Source organism: Schistocerca serialis, chromosome 2 (genome assembly GCF_023864345.2).
Source record: "Schistocerca serialis cubense isolate TAMUIC-IGC-003099 chromosome 2, iqSchSeri2.2, whole genome shotgun sequence".
NCBI classification, from domain to species: domain Eukaryota; kingdom Metazoa; phylum Arthropoda; class Insecta; order Orthoptera; family Acrididae; genus Schistocerca; species Schistocerca serialis.
This window is the reverse complement of record NC_064639.1, coordinates 742,786,344-742,805,260: the sequence shown is the minus strand read 5'-3', so window position 1 is coordinate 742,805,260 and position 18,917 is coordinate 742,786,344. Positions and strand designations below refer to the sequence as shown.

The 18,917-nt window shown below is 39.1% G+C and overlaps 1 protein-coding gene across 1 annotated transcript in view; it reads left to right on the top strand.

Annotated features, from left to right (window-relative positions):
* Positions 1-4,412, top strand: part of LOC126457948 (macrophage mannose receptor 1-like) — a 66,970-nt gene extending 62,558 nt beyond the window's left edge. The window contains exon 6 of the mRNA XM_050094679.1: positions 4,068-4,412. Coding sequence (XP_049950636.1) covers positions 4,068-4,234 — 167 coding nt within the window. The 3' untranslated portion in view covers positions 4,235-4,412. The remainder of the gene's footprint in view (positions 1-4,067) is intronic.
* Positions 4,413-18,917: the final 14,505 nt, after the last annotated feature.

Below are 18,917 nucleotides of genomic sequence, written 5' to 3'. Positions count from 1 at the left end.
TATTGCCACAGGAGCGTTCCAATATTTCTACGGAATCCAAAGTGATCTTCCCCGAGGTCGACTTCTGCCAGTTTTTCCATTCGTCTGTAAAGAATTCGCGTTAGTATTTTGCAGCTGTGACTTTTTAAACTGATAGTTCGGTAATTTTCACATCTGTCCACACCTGCTTTCTTTGGGATTCCAATTATTATATTCTTCTTGAAGTCTGAGGGTATTTCGCCTGTCTCATACATCTTGCTCACCAGATGGTAGAGTTTTGTCATGACTGGCTCTCTCAGGGTCATCAGTAGTTCTAATGGAATGTTGTCTACTCCCGTGGCCTTGTCTGTCGTTATAAGTTGCATATTTCCGACCTGTGTTTTCCATTAGGCGGAGAGGTTTCTCTGTCGCGCCTTCAGTTGATATGTGTTGTTCCTAAACTGATTCTGATGCGGGCTAAGCCCCATTAGCTCACGGATGACTGTGGTCCGTCGTAAAGAAAGCGTTCCTTGACTTTCGCAACTGTATTCAGTAAGAAAATTCGCCGGTATGATTTTGGGTCGTCTGGTTCTTAATCCGTGACTTTATTGACGATTATTGTATTTGCTGGTTCCAACGTTACGATGTTGTAGGAATTCCACGTGGGTGCCATCGGTTTCTCTTTAGTCTTGGTATAGCTTGCGCGACCTCTTCTCACGTAAATGCGCAAGTGACTATTTCAATTCACTAGTCAGGCTGTAGTGTACTGTTCTTAGGTTGAGATGTATCTGATGGTCTATTTATTCATCGTCATCAGGTGTTTTTGTAGTAAATATTCTACAGTCTCTCCCCACTTGTTTATACATATATTCCTCCGTCTTCATCCAGTCTGCCTTCTTATTCTCTGGCATTGTTTGCTCGTTGGTTGTATTTTTCAGCTTTTCTTGTTTTTCTTAGGTTTGAGTGTTCGTGTGACCATGGGATTTTTGAGAGTTTTGATTTATTGTTCGTGGTATTGCTGTCCTTTGTGCTGGCTGTATCATTTCGGTCAGTTTACGGATTGTGTAGTCCACGCTTCCTGTTACGTTTTGCAGAGGATAAATGGAAATGCCATGTGGCTAGGGCCTCTCGTTGCGTGAAAAAAAAAGTGTGAAATGCTATTTGACTTAACTGCTAAGGCCATCAGTCCCTATTCTTACACACTACTTAACCTAATTTATGCTAAGTCCAAACACACACACCCATGCCCGAGGGAGGACTCGAACCTCCGCCGGGACCAGCCGCACAGCCCATGACTGCAGCGCCCCAGACCGCTCGGCTAATCCCGCGCGGCCCCCGTCTGGTAGACCGTTCACCTGGTGCAAGTCTTTCGAGTTGACACCACTTCGGCGACTTTCGTGTGGATGGGGATGAAATGATGATCATAAGGACAACACAATACCCAGTCCCTGAGCGGAGAAAATCTCCGAACCAGCCGGGAATCGAACCCGGGCCGTTAGGTTTGATATTCCGTCGCACTGACCACTCAGCTACCAGGGGCGGACTTGCAGAGGACAATTTGATATGATTTCTCGCTATCTCGGTTTGTGGAGTAACAGTCTCTCGTTGCATACATCTTCTACTATGTTGTCTGTCTGTGATTTTATTGTGGTCACTTTCTGTGCAATCTTCGTGAGAGGTCTAAATCTCCTATTGATGTCAGGGCTTCATTATTTACGACAGAAATATCTATTACTTCGCCGTCAAGCGTTCCCTTGAAAAGCTAGTGGCTGTCCGTCCCTCCCTGTTCAGAATATGTACATTCTTCAGGATATGTAGATTCTGTTCAGGTGGTGTATCGTTTACTATTCTTTCTCCGTCGTCTGCTGTGATGGGAGAGCCATTACACCGTTTTTTGCGTTAATGTATGCAAACACCAAAAGCTTCTGTGTCTCACAGATTGTGTAAACTTTCCTAATGTAATGTGCCCGCGTTTCTACATATAATGCTATGACTCAAATGTATGTCCCCATAAGAGTTCCATTGTTACTATTTGATTTTGTTACTATTTGCTTGTTACAGTGTTGTCTCATTTTACTTACTACAACGTTTTTAGACCATACGTATTACGGCAGTCATTTGGATTTGGTCACCGGTAACGGATATTGCTCTTGGAGGAACCCATGTGAGTCTAACATCTCTGGAGTAAGCCTACGTTTTTTGGAGAGAAATTACGTCCACACTTGAGTTCCGCCGCTGCTTTCGTTAGTTCTACGCTTATTAGCCTACTTCTTCTGACTTTTCTTAAGTGCATTTTTTCGTCACTGTCATTTTCTAAAGACATCGCAGTGAGGCGTTATCTTGGTATGGCAGAAATGAACTTTCAAGTGCGCTTACAAGATCTTCATACACTTTGTCGAGTTCTGTTTCCTCCTAGCGACCCTTATAAGTGTTCTGCATTAGGGCACATAATTCTGTGATGTAGATATATTTCACATAATAACATTCTGCTGGCTCAGTTGTAAGGCAACAAATTTTAACACCTTGTGGATGTGTTAAGCGCTAGCTTCTAAACGGTCTGGAATCTGTCTTTGTTTTCTAGTTTGTATAGTCGCTGGTCTTCTTTTAGTTTTCCATGGTCTATAGTGGACCAGTTAGGGTTAGCTGCTATTTTTGTGGTCCCGTAGTTTGTTTTACATTAAGAGGCTAGATGTTGCTGTGTTGGGGTCAGCAGATTCCCATTCTGGAGTAACCAGAATTCTTGAGGGGGTAGATTCGATATCTGTCTTAGTGACAACTCTTGACATCCACTTATGAGGTGTGATCCAATGTCTGCATTTTGCAGAGTCGTATTTCGAGTCATACCCTGTTTTAGGTGGTAATGTGTTAGACACATTTAATCGCAACACATTGTTTCCCTCTTGGAAAATCGTCACATGCTGAATTTATACCCTCTACATTTTAAGACACATATTCAAATTTTTATTTTATCTATTCTGGAACAAAGTCGAATTAATTCTCGTAAAACACTTTCGCTGCAACTTCGTGTAACATCTATGTCCTTATTTAGAATACAGCCAAAGATGGACACGCGAGGATGTACTTCATGTTGAAGTGTATCGTTTAGCTTAAATATGTATGTAATTTCGACGAACATCGAAATTCTCTTGCGGCGCGGTTGCTTTTACCTTTTAAATTCGACCGTGGCCGCAGTATTGTTTCTTACTTGCTCCAGTGTTTTGTGTTTCATACATATGCTTAATTTAAGCTAACTACGTCGTTACATAGTGACGGTTTTGAGTATTTACTATCCGTAGAAGTACGAGGCAAATATAAACTGATCTATGAACACGTATACATATTCCAAATGTTTGCTTGTAGCGGATGCATTTGTACCTACGCATACAAACTTTCCCAATAGTACTTGGTCACAATACTGCACAGGTTCTATACCATCACTTACCACCTAAAATGAAATCTGGGGCCATGTTGGCAAGGAAATTGCTGTTACACATAAATTGATTTAGGGGTATGAACTGAGATAGAATAATATAAAAAGTTTCAGTGACTTACGATAACTTAAGTAATGGGATAACTACTTCTATATGTTCTTTTCCGATCGGAAAAAATTAGCTTTACGACCATTTTCGAACATAATCACGGCTGCGAGTTCATATTTCTACGCTCGAAGTCTCCTTAATCACACTTTCAGTTATTTCCAGCCACTACCATAGTACATGCATTGTTGACACTAGACTACCACTATTGCAGATATCATTAAGAAGAGTGTCACTTGTAAGAGCACCAGTGATGAGCTCGAATTATTGCCACAGGAGATCGTAGGCACATACAAGTCAACACGCAGTTTACTACAACTATAAATAAGTTTTCTATTCTTACATTACATATTACACCCCCCTTGGTATGTTACCCCGTTTTTATTTTAATAATGCGTTAAGAATTGCTTCTGCTGTGAGAAGGCACGTATCCTGTCATATCTCTAGAGGCCCATTTTTTTCCTGTCTCTCTCCCTCTCTCTCTCTCTTTCTCGCTTCATTCGGAAGATGTTCATGAGGCAGTTAGATATATGTAGTTTCTACTGAGAGTGATGTAGTGTTTATTTTTTACAGGCAGGCACATAAAAGACATGGAATTCCACCCGTGGGGAGTTAACCAGCCGGACAACAACGACCAAGGGAGGCCCGAGAACTGCCTGTCTCTGCAAGGTATAGGCGCATTAAATGACGTGCGCTGTGATTCGGAACTGCCCTTCATCTGCGAGATAGTGCCTATGTGATGCGCTCAGGTTCCCAGAACACAGGGCTGAGGGCGCAAGCGCCGCTCTCCCTCCATACAACGAATAAAGGAAAGTTACTCGGAAGGCACGGGCCTAATCTCCGATATAACTAAACGGGTTGCTGCACAGAGGAACTCGTGTATGTGACATGTGAATAAAGATATCACTGTAAACAGCAGTGGTTGTCATTTACCTCTTAACCTAGTGTTTCTGACCTTTATTTGTTCCATCTGGCAAGATGATGGTCATTAGTATTTTTCATTGAATGAGCAATGGAACATCGTTATTAATTTCTGTTTACTTTCTTTTATATAACAAATTCGTGGAGTAAATGGAATGTTAAACTGTCAGATGCAACCTACGTTCTATTATCCAGACTTTTCTGACTCATATCAGTTATAATGATTTACGTATTTATATACAGTCTCTACTTACCACAAATAATGGCTACTGAATAAATTCACTTTCAGTTTCCTTTTCATTATTAAGTTTCCTTCTCATAAAACTTGCATGTCACCACCGATGTTATGTCAAGCATATTTCTGTCAATGTTGTTAATGTCTACTACGTGGAGATACGTAAATTATCATAGCCTTGTCTTAATCATGTCTGAAGATCTACTAATCGCATCTCATAAAATTACTATCACTTTTTTGGTGGACCATATCCAAACCGATTGTTCATTGCTGCTTAACAGTTGTGTTGTGTGCCAATTAAAAGGGCTTGAGCGTTAGATGAAGTACTTACTTAGACATTTAGAGAATCCATTTAAGAGTCACACTTGTCGCTGTTCAGCAGTGGCGATAGTTGTTGAGGTAATGTGACGAGTCCTTGACGCTTTCTCTTGGTTTTTTTTTTATATAATGAAAAAGTGTGACGTGCTACCAAACTATTAATTCCTGAGAGTGTATTTATTTTTCCTATAAAGGCATGTGCGGCAGTACTCATTTCCATTATTTAGTTATTTCAGTCGAGTTCATCATTTTGGTGAGCTGGGTTTACCATAAGGGAATTAGAAATTTTTTTTATGCACTACAACGATTGTTGAAATGTCTAATAAGTGACAAAAAGGAAAATATTTACTTTAAATGCAACAATTCTGTATAGGGGAGGGCTACAAATCGTAATTCGTAGCCGGCAACGGCGCTTAACATTGACAAAACATTTAATAACCGGTTCTTGGAACCATCAATGTATATAATTAAAAACAATTCAGAAAACTCTTGTAAGAAGACATTCACTTCTCCAATCCTTATTATTCAATTTCTAAATAACCAATTCTCCGCACCTAAGATAAAGGATTTCCCCAGTCAAGAAAGTCTTTTGGATATTATCCTGCACAAATCGAGACTTTCTAGGCCAGCCCGACTATAAGGTAGCAGTTTCGCCAGGTAACAACGGGAAAAGGATTATCCTCAACTACAGAATTCTATGATAGATTCAAGAACTACGACTTTCTCCGAGAATAGGAAGAACGAACATTAAAGGACAACCACAGGTTACAAGGTGGCTGCACAGAGGAGGCAAGCGTGGAACTGTAATTTGAATACGACCAATTACACAACCTTCCTAACAACCAGGAAATCGACAGCCCATATCACAATATCATCAGAAACACAAAAAAATACAACAAGGACAATACCAGTTGACTAGAATAGACTTCAAGAGACCTTTACCGAGCTATCAAATCGCAGGTATCTCCCTATTCAGCAAAGACACTTCAGCTCCAGGCACCCGATATCTTTAGTTGCTGTGAAATTTTCGTATGAAGTGCTTCCCGGTATGCCCTTAAATTGCACAAAACCTGTAAAACTTTAATTTTAATAAAAATGTTCAAATGTTGGTGAAATCTTATGGGACTTAACTGCTAAGGTCATCAGTCCCTAAGCTTACACACTACTTAAGCTAAATTATCCTAAAGACAAACACACGCACCCATGCCCGAGGGACCAGCCGCACAGTCCATGACTGCAGCGCCTGAGACCGCTCGGCTAATCCCGCGCGCCTAATTTTAATACGAATGCTAACTTCCAATTCGGCATTAAGCAACGTGTATAACCTGTCTTCATAAATACTGGAGTAATCACATTAAAAGAAGTGAAAGATTTAGTTACTTTCTTACTATTTTCACGCATTCTTTCTCAGTTGCTACTTCTACGCTGTTTATGATGTAGGTAAAAGTAACTGTGATTCCTTCTTTACAACTAAGATTTTGTTACTGACTTTGACTAGAAATGTTTCAGATCACCAGTGTGACCCCAGTACCATACCGCTCTCCAATCTCCGCCTTCCTCAGCACCCCACTCTCCTGCTAGAATGTGCAGCAGAGGAGGGGACAACAATGATGGCGCGCGCTCTTTTGGCAACGGCCACTGCCAGTAGAGGAGAGGAGGTGTAGTTCTTCAGCTGAGGCCTGCGCATTGTAAGCGACAGCTAGCGACTTCGTAAATGATCGCATTAACAGGTTACGCCAGTACAACAGAGGATGCGACAAATATAGACGTTTGAAGGCAACCGTTTTTTTTTTCACTAGAGAAGTCTAAATGTTATACTCACATAAGCAAAGAATCAACAAAACCTTCTCATATCCGAACAAGTGCTGCCAGAAGGAAATATCACAATACAAACATGGCTAAAAACCGTAGTATAGTGGTCGTTAGTTTCCACGATTCTGTCAGACCAAAATAAAGAACAAGTAACATGGAAATTATCAGTCTCCTGACAACCAGTTGGTCACTTTTACCTAAATATATATTTTTTCTTCTTTTGTATTTGTGGCTCGCCAAGTAGCGGAAGGTGCTACAAAATGTCCAGGACGGGAAAACTGACAAACTTTTTTTGTCTTGGATAGTGCTACTGCATGCCGAGAAGTGGTTAAACTAGTTCTAACGTACACATCATTGTTGTGAGTGAGTCTGACAGAGGAAGCTCGATCCGTGTATCTTTTAGTAAAAGCTTTCCTAATTTTCAGTTGTCTGATGAAAGGTAAGTCACATACCACGGAGTATTTCATATTCTGCGTATCCGCAGCTATTGAAAGGCTTGATGTTAAGAAGAATTCCACAGACAGCTGGTATAATTTTTGTTTTATTGATAATCAAGGTTTCGCGGCGTAAAGCCGCATCATCAGGTGCAGCAATGTTAAAAGATCATAGATGTATCTATCGCTCCCAGTCAATTATTCAGTGAGTATTGTCTCTTTTATATTGGCGAACGAAGGCTGACAAGCACATGATACATTCATTTCATAAGAAACGCTCGTTGGTGGATCATGGAGTTTAGATCCTTGTTTTAAAATTTGCCTGCATCGGAGAAACGCCACGAAGAACCCGGTGTTGTGGAGGATAGAAATGGCCCTCACAGGCGATTAAGAAGTTTTCCAGGTGCCGCTTGGTGCGTCAAATTAAATAAATCCGTCAGTGTTCTTGTCGATCCCGTCCGAGATAACGTAAATTTCCTTTGATTGTCGTTGAGAAGTGGTTTGTTGTGAGAAATGTATTGAAGTAGTTCGTTGACATTGTAGCTTTTTTTTGTTTGTAATTTCGAAGTTTAGCACACTGATAGCATCATTTTGTGGTGCTTGCATCCCAAGTTGTACTAAGGTCTGGTTTCTCATTCCTAAACATTTACCCTCTTGGCGGATTATTACAAATAATGAATATAGTGCTGTTATCTTGTCTTTGTAGCTTAAGGGGAGTTGGAACGGAATTTTTTTTTGACATTTTCGGATTTTTATCTCATTATAAAATTAGAAATTTTCCGGATAAAATGATATATATTTCACGTATAAACTCACGTGGTAAGTATTTTATTTTTTAAATATCATCTACACTGGTTGAAGTGTGCAGCACAATTGGCCACTACGGAGTCCAGAAAGAACAAAAGAAGAAAAAACATGGAAAAAGATCAAGAGGATGATATACAGTATGGTGCAGGGTGCTTCTGAGTGACTAAAAATAAAAAAAAATAAAGCCTATATTGAGTTACAGTCTTTTGAAACTTTAGAAGCCATTCCTGAAAATTTGCATTTTCTATTGCATTTTTCCCTAAATCTCAGAAACCACGTCGAGTAGAGTATTCAAATTTACTGGGAGTAATAAAATACATGTCCTGAGTTTACTGAACTAAAAGAAGAACATAATTTTATGTATATTTAAAATCATTTAGGATAATGTGCAAAAATAGTATACAAAATTTTAACCATGTAATTAAAAAATTATATTTCCGAAATCAGTGGCTGAAATGTAATTATTTTAGATCAATAGACTCAGAACATATAGTTTAATTTCCTGTAAAACTATCATGTCAATGGCCAAAGTGGTTCCGGAAATACAGGGAAGCCATGTCATTAAATTTAACATTGTCGGGATGGGGCTTTCCAACGCCCCTTAATAAAAGACACTAGTTAATCTAACTCGTTTTACGAAATTTAGATACGAAATTTGTTTAATAATTCAAAAAGAAGATGAGGTATTCATGGAAACTTCTACTACACGTTTTTATGGTAAACAGAAACTAACTTTAATATTATGCAATTCAAATATTTCTAAAAATGGAAGAATTTAAAAAGTAAAAGAGGTAGTTTCCTGAAACCTTTGTGGCAAACTGCATCTAATTCCAAAAGTAGAACTTCCTAGATTTAATTTGCGCCCTTCTTAGAGTTTTACAGAAAGTGGATTTTTTAAGTAAACAATTAGTGAACCATGAGGGGATTCACAATAGGTAATCATTTCATAGTCTTACATAAAATGACCAGGTTTTGAAACAAAATTTAGAGATTCCATTTTATATAAGTATACAGTGCAATCTCTTTGTAAGCAGCTTACTACAAACGTCAGGCACTCTGTTGCACAGGGATTGGCTGAGCGACTCGGAGAGAAACCAATACTTCCCCACTTCATTGCAGCCGGCTTGCTTCCCCACACTTCTGCAACAGCCCTTGACGAGTTCATAAAATTTCTTCGCTCAACACTGAGCTAATTTGAGATTTCCTTCTAGTTAATCTTCTTATTGGGCCTCCCGTCTCGCGGAATTTTCAGTAGAAGAACTCATGGCCAATAACTACCATAGAAGCATGGAGGGATACATAGCTTTGCTAATAAAATATTTTTTGGATGTTTACTGAACAACTGTTCACTTAGGCACACAAATGCTGTCAACCACGGTTGCACGCTTCGCGGTACACACCAACAGAGGATACTTTCTGGATGATCAGCATGGACAATGGGAAATGAACGGATTTGACAAAGTTGCAGTCGCAATGGTAGTGATGTTTATCGCTGTCTCACGGGTACTTTGCAAAAGAGCATTCACGATTACACTGAAGTCGCGCTGTAACAGGACTCATAAATTTGATTACAGACTCTGGTAAATTATCTTGAATATCGAGGTTCTGTAGTTGACGGTAATGTTTATTTAGTTGGATGCATGTGGTCCAACGACATTCCTATTTTCTCTATTTCCTCGCCCCACTTATCAACAGTCGTGGCACTTAGTTAAATTACCTGCTATTTCGTAGAACTTTCCACATATTGTCTTTTAGCCTTCATGCTCATTCCTTGGAAAATAAATAAGTTATTCTAAGTTACTTGGTGAATTTTGCACTCTGCGTGTTCATTATATTTTCTTGATGTATCTTGATACTAGCTGCTGGTTATCCGTCCTATTTCATTATGAACAAAACGCAAGATTTCAGAGTAGCTTTATACAGTGATAAACACTGCCAACAAAACGAACACCAGGGTCTGATCATTTGTCCATGTAATGTTTGGAGTATTTGTAACATGTTTCACGACTGGAATATGCACGAATGCAATCATGGGCGCCCGCAAGTTGAAATCTGTAGGAAACAAAGAGCAAAGCGTTGTCTCATACATGTGATTCTGTCTGCTCCCCTTTTCTCTATTAGTTTCTACAGCGTACTCTTAGTGCCTGGTCAGTGTCATATACGTAAACGTGCTAACAGCATAGTAACAGCAAAATCAGTTTTTCTTTCCCAGATTTTACGTTTTTCTACCATCTCTATTATTTTCTATTGGTCCTGTCGGAAACCCATCTGACCAATTACATGTTTTACTGCCATTAAAAGTTTTGTATGGATAGTATTTCCCAAATTTTGTGATTTCGAACCATTACCACAAGCTTAAGCATCACTTTGAAAATCGACCTGAGTGCAAATTACATCGTGTACTCGCTTACGTACAACCTGTAGGATAATTAGGATAACACATACCATAAAACTGTACAAAAATGTTCAAATTTGTGTTAAATCTTATGGGATTTAACTGATAAGGTCGTCAGTCTCTAAGCTTACACATTACTTAACCTAAATTATCCTAAGGACAAACACACACACCCATTCCCGAGGGAGGACTCGAACCTCCGCCGGGACCAGCCGCACAGCCCATGACATCAGCACCTGAGACCGCTCGGCTAATCCCGCGCGGCTAAAACTGTACAGTTTGTTTCATATTAGTCAGCTGATGGAGCAAGGAGAGTTAGTACTTCGCAGCACGGTTCAACTACGAGCGGCGTTCAGTAAGTAACGCTACATCTTTTTTTCTGAAAGCAGGTTGGTTTTATTCAGGATTCCAATACACCATGTTATTCCCACTCTTTTGGCTATAAAATCCTGTTTTTCATCACAATGTCCGGTCAGTGCGACGACCTTACGCCACCGTACTGGGAGGTCTTTATACTCACAGGGTGCAATTATATTGGTCAACATCGAAGTCAACCTCTTGCTGCATCAATAACCTTCACACTATCCACGTACTGCTCCCCACGGAATGGACCAAGCTGATGGAAGTCGGAAAGTTTGAGATCCGGGCTGTAGGCTGGATGAGGACAGGTTTGCATGTTGCACGGTATTGCCAGATGCCTACCCAACGACTCACCGTGCTTTCGTTCACTACCAAGTCTCTGTAGCGCTATGAATATCTGGTATTATCAAAAGAGAGCACTCTCCTTGGAACGCACCTCTGTTACCGAGGCCGTTTTGAAGGCTGCGTATTGCGTCACCACCTGTTGGAACTTCATGAAACTATAGGGACTGAAGCGGGAATATTCCATGATGTCCCACAACAAATTCTGCATTTTCTTCAACCGAAATTGACTGAGAAAAAATGTGTTGCATTACGCATTGAACGCCCCTCGCAAATATTTTTTGGTTCTATGAGAAATATAAGTATAAATATATATCCCGGCAAAGTTTGTGCTATAAACTCCAATAAGTCATCAAAAACAGAATCAGAATATGTTTTTCCTCTTAAAGGCAAGTCATGCAATGCACAAAACAGTGAGCAAGAAGTAACTGATTTTACGTTAGGACGTTTACATGTATACTAATGCCGCAGGACTCTGACTGACGAGTTCTCCTGCATTCTTAGTTTTGTTTGTCATAACTAGAGCCGAGATTTTTATTGAACATTAACACACAAAGTATTTACATACCTATACATGGAAAATAAGTAAAATATCCAGGGAAATGTTGTGTAACGTCACGAACACATGTTACTGAACATTTCACACAAAACAGTAATATCTACTCAGATCAGCTACCATAACCTACTATATTACCTTAGTATACACTTGAAAGTACCACGAAACACGAATTAATTTCTTCAGATAACAACTCTCTTAAGACAATCATTCACAAATGTACTGCAATGAAATGATTTGTGTTGACATCTTCAACTTTTATAGTCCTGTCTTCCTCAGTTGCGTGTAATATTACGGTATATTAATAATTTTTTACTTATGGACCGTCTGACAGCAACTGAATAAAACACAATTTTAGTGCCATACGCGTTTCGCCTTTATTTTCTGCAAGGCATCATCAGTGGCCTGAAATATGTACATATGTTAGCTATTTTATTTACATTTTTGTCATTGTGCCTATAGGTTATAAACAGTTCTGGTGGTTGGTATTTCCTATTAAGTAGTAATGTTTGGAACTGTACTTACAGGTTGCGTGGACAATTTCCTACATATTACGCTCCTGTTGCATTTTTGGTGTTGTTCTTCTTCTTATGAACGCCAATTTGCGGTTTTTTTCCCCATTCCACAATACTATGCACTGAACGCTTGTTTTAAAGCAATGTTTTGGTTTCTGTTGCCGACTGTCAAATGTTTTTGCCAAAGATGGAATGTTATTGCCAAACTTATGAGTGTAACTATTGAAGTATCTGTGGTCTGTTCGTGTATGCATTTGTGTGTGCGTTTGGGTATGTGTGTGTGTGTGTGTGTGTGTGTGTGTGTGTGTGTGTGTGTGTGTGTTTTGGTGTGATATATATTTTTTTGTGCTGTGTGTGTGTGTGTATTTTGGTGTTTATATATTGCTGTGTGTGTGTGGCGGTTTCCAGATAATGTGGGGAAGAGTTTTTTTTATTATTTTTTGTTTTATGTTATCATTTCCTTTACTAAGTGTAGTAGGGAGCCTGTGCTGATGTGTGTTTGTTCATTTATCACACGTTTGTTTTCTGCTATGGCTTTCTCGATGTGGAAGTTTTCTTGCATTTGTATAAGATGTTTGTCATGGTTGCTTGTCCTCATTATTTTCATTTCTTCTTCCATGTTTGTAGGATGATGGTTGTAGTGTTTTAAATGCTCTGCAAATGTGGAATGGTTTGTTTCATACTTCCAACATCTGATATGTTCTTTGTATCTTGTTTGAAAATTCCTGCATGTCATGCCTATGTATACTGCATCACAACTTTGACATTCAAGTTCATATATTCCTGATTGTTGGAATTTGTCTCTCTTGGTAGCTGGCTGGCTTAGGTGTGATTGAAGGGTTTGCCCAGGCTTATATGCTATTTTGAAGCCCTGTCTCTTTAGGATGTTTGCAACTCTGTGTGTTAGTTTATGTGTGTAGGTCATGGTGTACCATCTGGTTCTTTTCTGTGTGGTGTTGTCATTGTGTGTGTTTGTTGAGTGTGTTTGTAAGTTTTCAGCTCGTGAGTTCTTTTGTATTGTGGAACTGTTGTGTTTATTTTTTATTTGTGTTTTTATTTTTTGATTGAGCTTGTGTACCACATGTGTGTCATACCCGTTGTTCCTAGCTATTTGTATGATGATATGATTTGTGTTGGTTCAACACTTTGACAGAAATCAGTTTTGGTTTTGAGGGCTCTTCCCCTTTGATTTCGCCAGCTACGAAACCGCCACTGAAACTACGAGAAAAATTCGTCTTTTCGTCGACGGCTATCCATATGTACTGACTTACACAAGACATAACGAAATTTACTTTGCAGACGTTGAGGGCTTGTAGTGGGACCAAGTCGGTTAAGTTTGGTATAAAGAACTCATATCCAGATACGTACCGTTTTCTCACTAAATTCAAAATACCATTGAACATGTTCCAATTTACCACATTTTCGGCGCCACTGAATAGCGTACCACTGCTAGTCTGCTTTTTCTCTCTTCCTTCCTCCATCCGTCATGAGTAATTTTGCTGCCTAGGTGCCAGAATTCCTTAACTTCATCAACTTCTTGATCAGTAGTCCTGATGTTTAAATTCCTCGCTATTGTTATTTCTGCAACTTCTCATGATTTTCGTCTTTCTTAGATTTATTCTCAATTCATGTTCTGTACTCATTAGACCGTTCATTCCATTCAGCGGATCTGTTAATTCTTCCTCATTTTCACTGAGAACAGACATGTCAGCAACAAATCTTATCACTAGGGCCCAGATTTTAATTACCTAAAAAACAGTGAAATATGCAAGCATTTATGACCTAAAACTTACATACATATGAGCTTAAAAATTAAAATATGACTTAATAGAAGTTTATTTAAAGCATTCTAGTTTGCTTATTTAATTTTTTAATCACCATAAAGTAATACAAAACTCACTTCTCAAAATATTGTAAATATAGTTCTTTCTTTCTATAGTGTTTGGGGCTAATTTGAACCTATTTTTTGAATGTCTGAATGTTTCATTTTCTAAACACAAAGTACAGTGAAAAGATAATCTATCGAAACAGTAAAACAATGTTTTTATTTCTACATAGTATTTAAAGCGTTTCACATTATTTAATACCGTATGTCAATCTTCAGTATCTGCAAAGTTGCACTGGATCATAAGGTGCATTTTCAGGTTTTCCATTGTCAAAGGTCTACGGTTGTCGCTGAGGATAGTTTTGTACCTGGAGAAGCTCCTCTCCACTTCAGAAGACGTCACTGGATCGTATTTGAAGGCAGCCAGGTGACTGGAGTTCAGTTTTGTTTCAGTATCTTCAAATGTTGCAGCATTCCCTGAAAGACTGTCACTAATTTTGCACAGTGTAGAATATCCAGAATTCCGTTGGAAAACACTTTGCAGTTTGGTTTTCACTTTGTCAGCCACATGACCACGAGCTCGACCCAACTCACTCTGCACATGTTGCACAGCCAACAGCTTCCAGTCGTTTGATGGCTTTTGATATTATTGAAAAATTGACGTTGATGTATGCCAAGTTTCGAGACAATGTATCTGTAAAAACTTCTTTCACAATTTTGATAGCACTTGATTTATCGCTATCAAGCTCACAGAAAGCTGTCTTTATTTGGGTGTAGTTGGTGCATTAATACTCAGCAGCATTAAGCCAAGAACCCCATCGTGTAAGAACAGGTTTAGGTGGGAGGGGTGTTGAATGTGCTTGTTCCTTGAATTTCTGCACACGTAGCGGAGCCTTCACATAGATTTTCTTGCCACAGGAAATTACTTTGTCCTCGTCAGGGTAATTTGATCTCATCTCTTCGGCAACTCTGTGGAACGCATGTGCAAGGCAAGTGGCGTACACCATACTGGGGTAGAGAATCTGAAGCCCTTTGGCTGCTTTAGCCATATATGAAGTACCATCTGTTACAAGCAGGAAAACGTTGTCTCTTTTCACACCATCCGGCCACAGTAGCTTCAGAGATTTGTCAAACAGCAATCGTCGAATTGTTTACTCTATCGAGAGCTTCACACGTTAGTAGGAACATATCTCCAGAGCCATCAACTTTTAGAATACCAACAACATCATTTGCAATATATAGCCCACTAATATCCGTAGTTTCATCTATAGACAGCCAGATCTTTTGCTCGCTTTAGGCATGTTGAACAAGGCAAAGGCTGTATTCAAACTGGTTACTGGGACCACCTGTGTGACTGCGATGATTATTACGGCAGAAGCCGCCTTTTTTGGCTCTGAGAGCGTGTTGTCGACTCTGCGCAACAATGTTTTATGTTCGCGAAACGACTGTTGTGTTACACCGAATATCTGCTACAGTCCTGAGAAATAAAGCTGTGTACTAATTTATCTGTTTGTCTTTCATAATAGCACGTTAAATATTGTCTCGTGAGCAACATATTCATTTTCTTATTCGTGTGTCCCGTAAGATATGAGAAAAACGGTATATGCATTTTTGGCAAAAGTTGACGGAAATATGACCTATTATATTAAAAGTTATCCGCAATATGACCTATTACTAAAATTTGTTGAAATATGGCTTTACATGTACAATTAAAATACATTTTTCGACACTAAAATGCCTAGATTTGTGTATAAATTGTTCTAAAATTCACAGTATAGTTCAGAAAAAAAATGACCTTGTCATTAAAACCCGGGCCCTACAGTTACCACTAATATCCTTTTGCGATAAACTTTAATCCCACACTTGAATCTTTCTTGTATTTCAGTCATTGTTTCTTCGATGTATAGATTGATCAGTAGGGGTGAAAGATTGCATCCCTGTCTTACATCCTTTTCAATCCGGACGCTTCGTTATGGGTCTCCCATTCTTAATACTCCCTCTTGGCTCTAGTACATACTATATATTACCCGCCTATCCCTATAGCTTATCCCTACTTTTCTCAGAATTTCAAACGTCTTGCACCATTTTAAATTGACCGACGGTTTATCCAGATAGACAAATTCAGTGTACATGACTTGATTATTACTATTATTGTCATGCTTCCAAAATCAGCCGCAACATCAGAGCTGTCTCTCTAGTGTCTTTACCTTCGCTAAAGCCAAACTGATCATCATCTAACGGAATCTCAACTTTCTTTTCCATTTCTCCGTATATTATTGTTGTCAGCAACTTGGCTGCACCTGCTGTTAAGATGATTGTACGATGATTCTCGCACATTTCCGGAAATGAGTGGATGATGTTTTTCCGAAAGTCTGATGGTATACCGCCATTCTAATACATTCTACTCACCACCGTGAATAACTGGTTTGTTTCTCTTCCGCCAATGATTGTAGAAATTCTGAGGGAATGTTATCCATCCCTTCTGCCTTATTTGATCTTAAGTCATACATTAAATTCTGGCTCTACAACTGGATCCCCTATCTCTACCCTGTAGACTCCTGTTTGTTCCTCTATCACGTTATCAGACAAGTCCTCCCCTTCACAAAGGCCTTCGGTGGACTCTTTTGACATACACACTCTCTCCTCTGCATTTAAGAGTGTATTTCCCATTGTACTCTTAATACTACCGCTCTTGGTTTTAATTTCACCGAAGGTTGTTTCGACTTTTTTACATGCTGTGTCAGTCTTTCTGACAATGATTCCTTTGTCGATTTCTTTATATTTTTCCATGTACACGTTTCGCCCTAGCTTCATTGAACTGCCTGTTTGTTTCATCTCTAAGTGATTTATATTTTTGTACTTGTTTCTTCCGTCGATCAACTGAAGTATTTTTTCTGTTACACATGGTTTCTCCGTATTTACCTTCCTTTTATCTACGTTTTTTCTTTGGAACCTTGTGACTGTCCTTTTTAAAGATGTTTATTCCTCTTAAAAGTAACATTCATTATCGCAGCATCTGTACCCTCACGAAACGTGAAGCATATCTCTCTCTTCTTCCTTAGGATTGCTGTATCCCGCTTCCTAGCGCACTGATTCCTTCTGACTAGTCTCTTGAACCTGAGCCAACTCTTCATCAGTCCTAAATTGTGCTCTGAGTCTACATTTGCTCCTGGGTATGCCTTACAATCTAATACTCGATTTTGGAAACTCTGCATGCCCGTAATCTAACCTAACTGGAATCTTCCCTTACCTCCCTTTCTTTTCCAAGTATAAATCTAACATCCTGCCATTGTACAGTTAGGAGGCAATTTATTATAATGGTAGTCAAACAGGAAGTATCGAACAAACACACTTTCTGTAGAACAGAGCACTCAGCCTCTACCACCAGCATCATCATAGAGACCTACAGTTCGGGTGGAAACCATGCAACGGAATATAGAGTGCAATATCCTTAGCGATTGCTGTTCGATTTTTCGTAAATTGCAGTGAGAAAGCTACCAAATACTACCAACTTCTGAAGGCAAATTATACGTTTAGAATTGTACGATCATATATTGACTAAAAAGTTAGCCTAAACAGTTTAAATATGAAAATGAATGGCAAGGAAAATGGAATTTAAGGAATATCGAATTATGAACTCACATAAATGGAGTCATAAAAGTAAGCAGTTCACAGTAACGCATTTACTACTCGTGCATGCACACAGAGTTCCAATATGTAAAAAAATCAAACACATCAAGTTCAATACAGATCACTAAGATTCCTTGAAAGTGCGGGTGCATAAACTGACTATACCAATATTCAGATGAATAAATAGCAAGCAGATTCTGTACTGAACCTCGAAACGAAAACGCTTCAGAAAGACACAAAGACCCGATGTCGGCTTGTGGGGCGCAGGTCCAGCACATGAAAGTTATGGCAAATTTGCGATGCGAATCAAGCAAACAGTTAATAATGACGCTCACGTTTCTCGAAAATAACTAACAAAATCGTATAGCAAGTGTGCACCTCTTGCACACGGCATAGCTTCATCTCACCACCTCACCAACAATCGTCTGCAGATCGCAGGGTTCGACGGCGAACGTAACTTCCACACTGTGGAACACAACTGTGCAAACGTTAATCCTATGCCTCAGGCTTCTCCGCGTGGCAGACAGTAACCCTTTGTCCGCTCACCCAGAACTCAAACAATACATCACAGACTAACACGAAGAGGACTTAGCTCCCACAATAGATACTAAGTACAGAGTTACATCTTTGTAATCTCATACCAATGAGAACTGAAATGTAGCAATAGCAAATTACATTCCGAAAGTTGCAATGCAGCGCCCAGCGTTGCTGCAAACATTTCATTGTATATACTTCAAATGCCTGAATACCATGCGTTTCCACTAATCTTCTATGGTTTGATGTTTTATTTTTTGGCTTTGACATTTCGAAATTTTTCTGCAGTGTTCTAGTTGTTAGGAAATATAGGGAAACCAAATCCAATTACATTATGCAAATTTTATTAATTTTTTCTAAAAATTTTTGAGAGTCTCTTCAGGTCAGAAACGTACAGACAGTAACAAACATTACTTCACGAAAAGTGATACTCATAAAAGGTGTTCTTCCTGTCATTGACACACAAAAATGCCTTTCAGTGATAATATTTAGAACGAGGCCTTGACTCTATATTATGAATAGCATATCTAGCATGATTTGCAACAAAATTTGGCCAATGAAGTCCGAAATTTTGTGTCAGAATTTCATGTGAAGGCGGAAAACCTTTCTTCTTTGTTTTATTCAGTAAAGAGCTGGGAGACTTTTCTTGCGTTGGTCTTCCTCTTTTCTTCAAAACTGTTTTACCTTTGTCAGAAGTCCCTGAGTTAACATATGCTTAAACTGAAGGATAGACATTCGC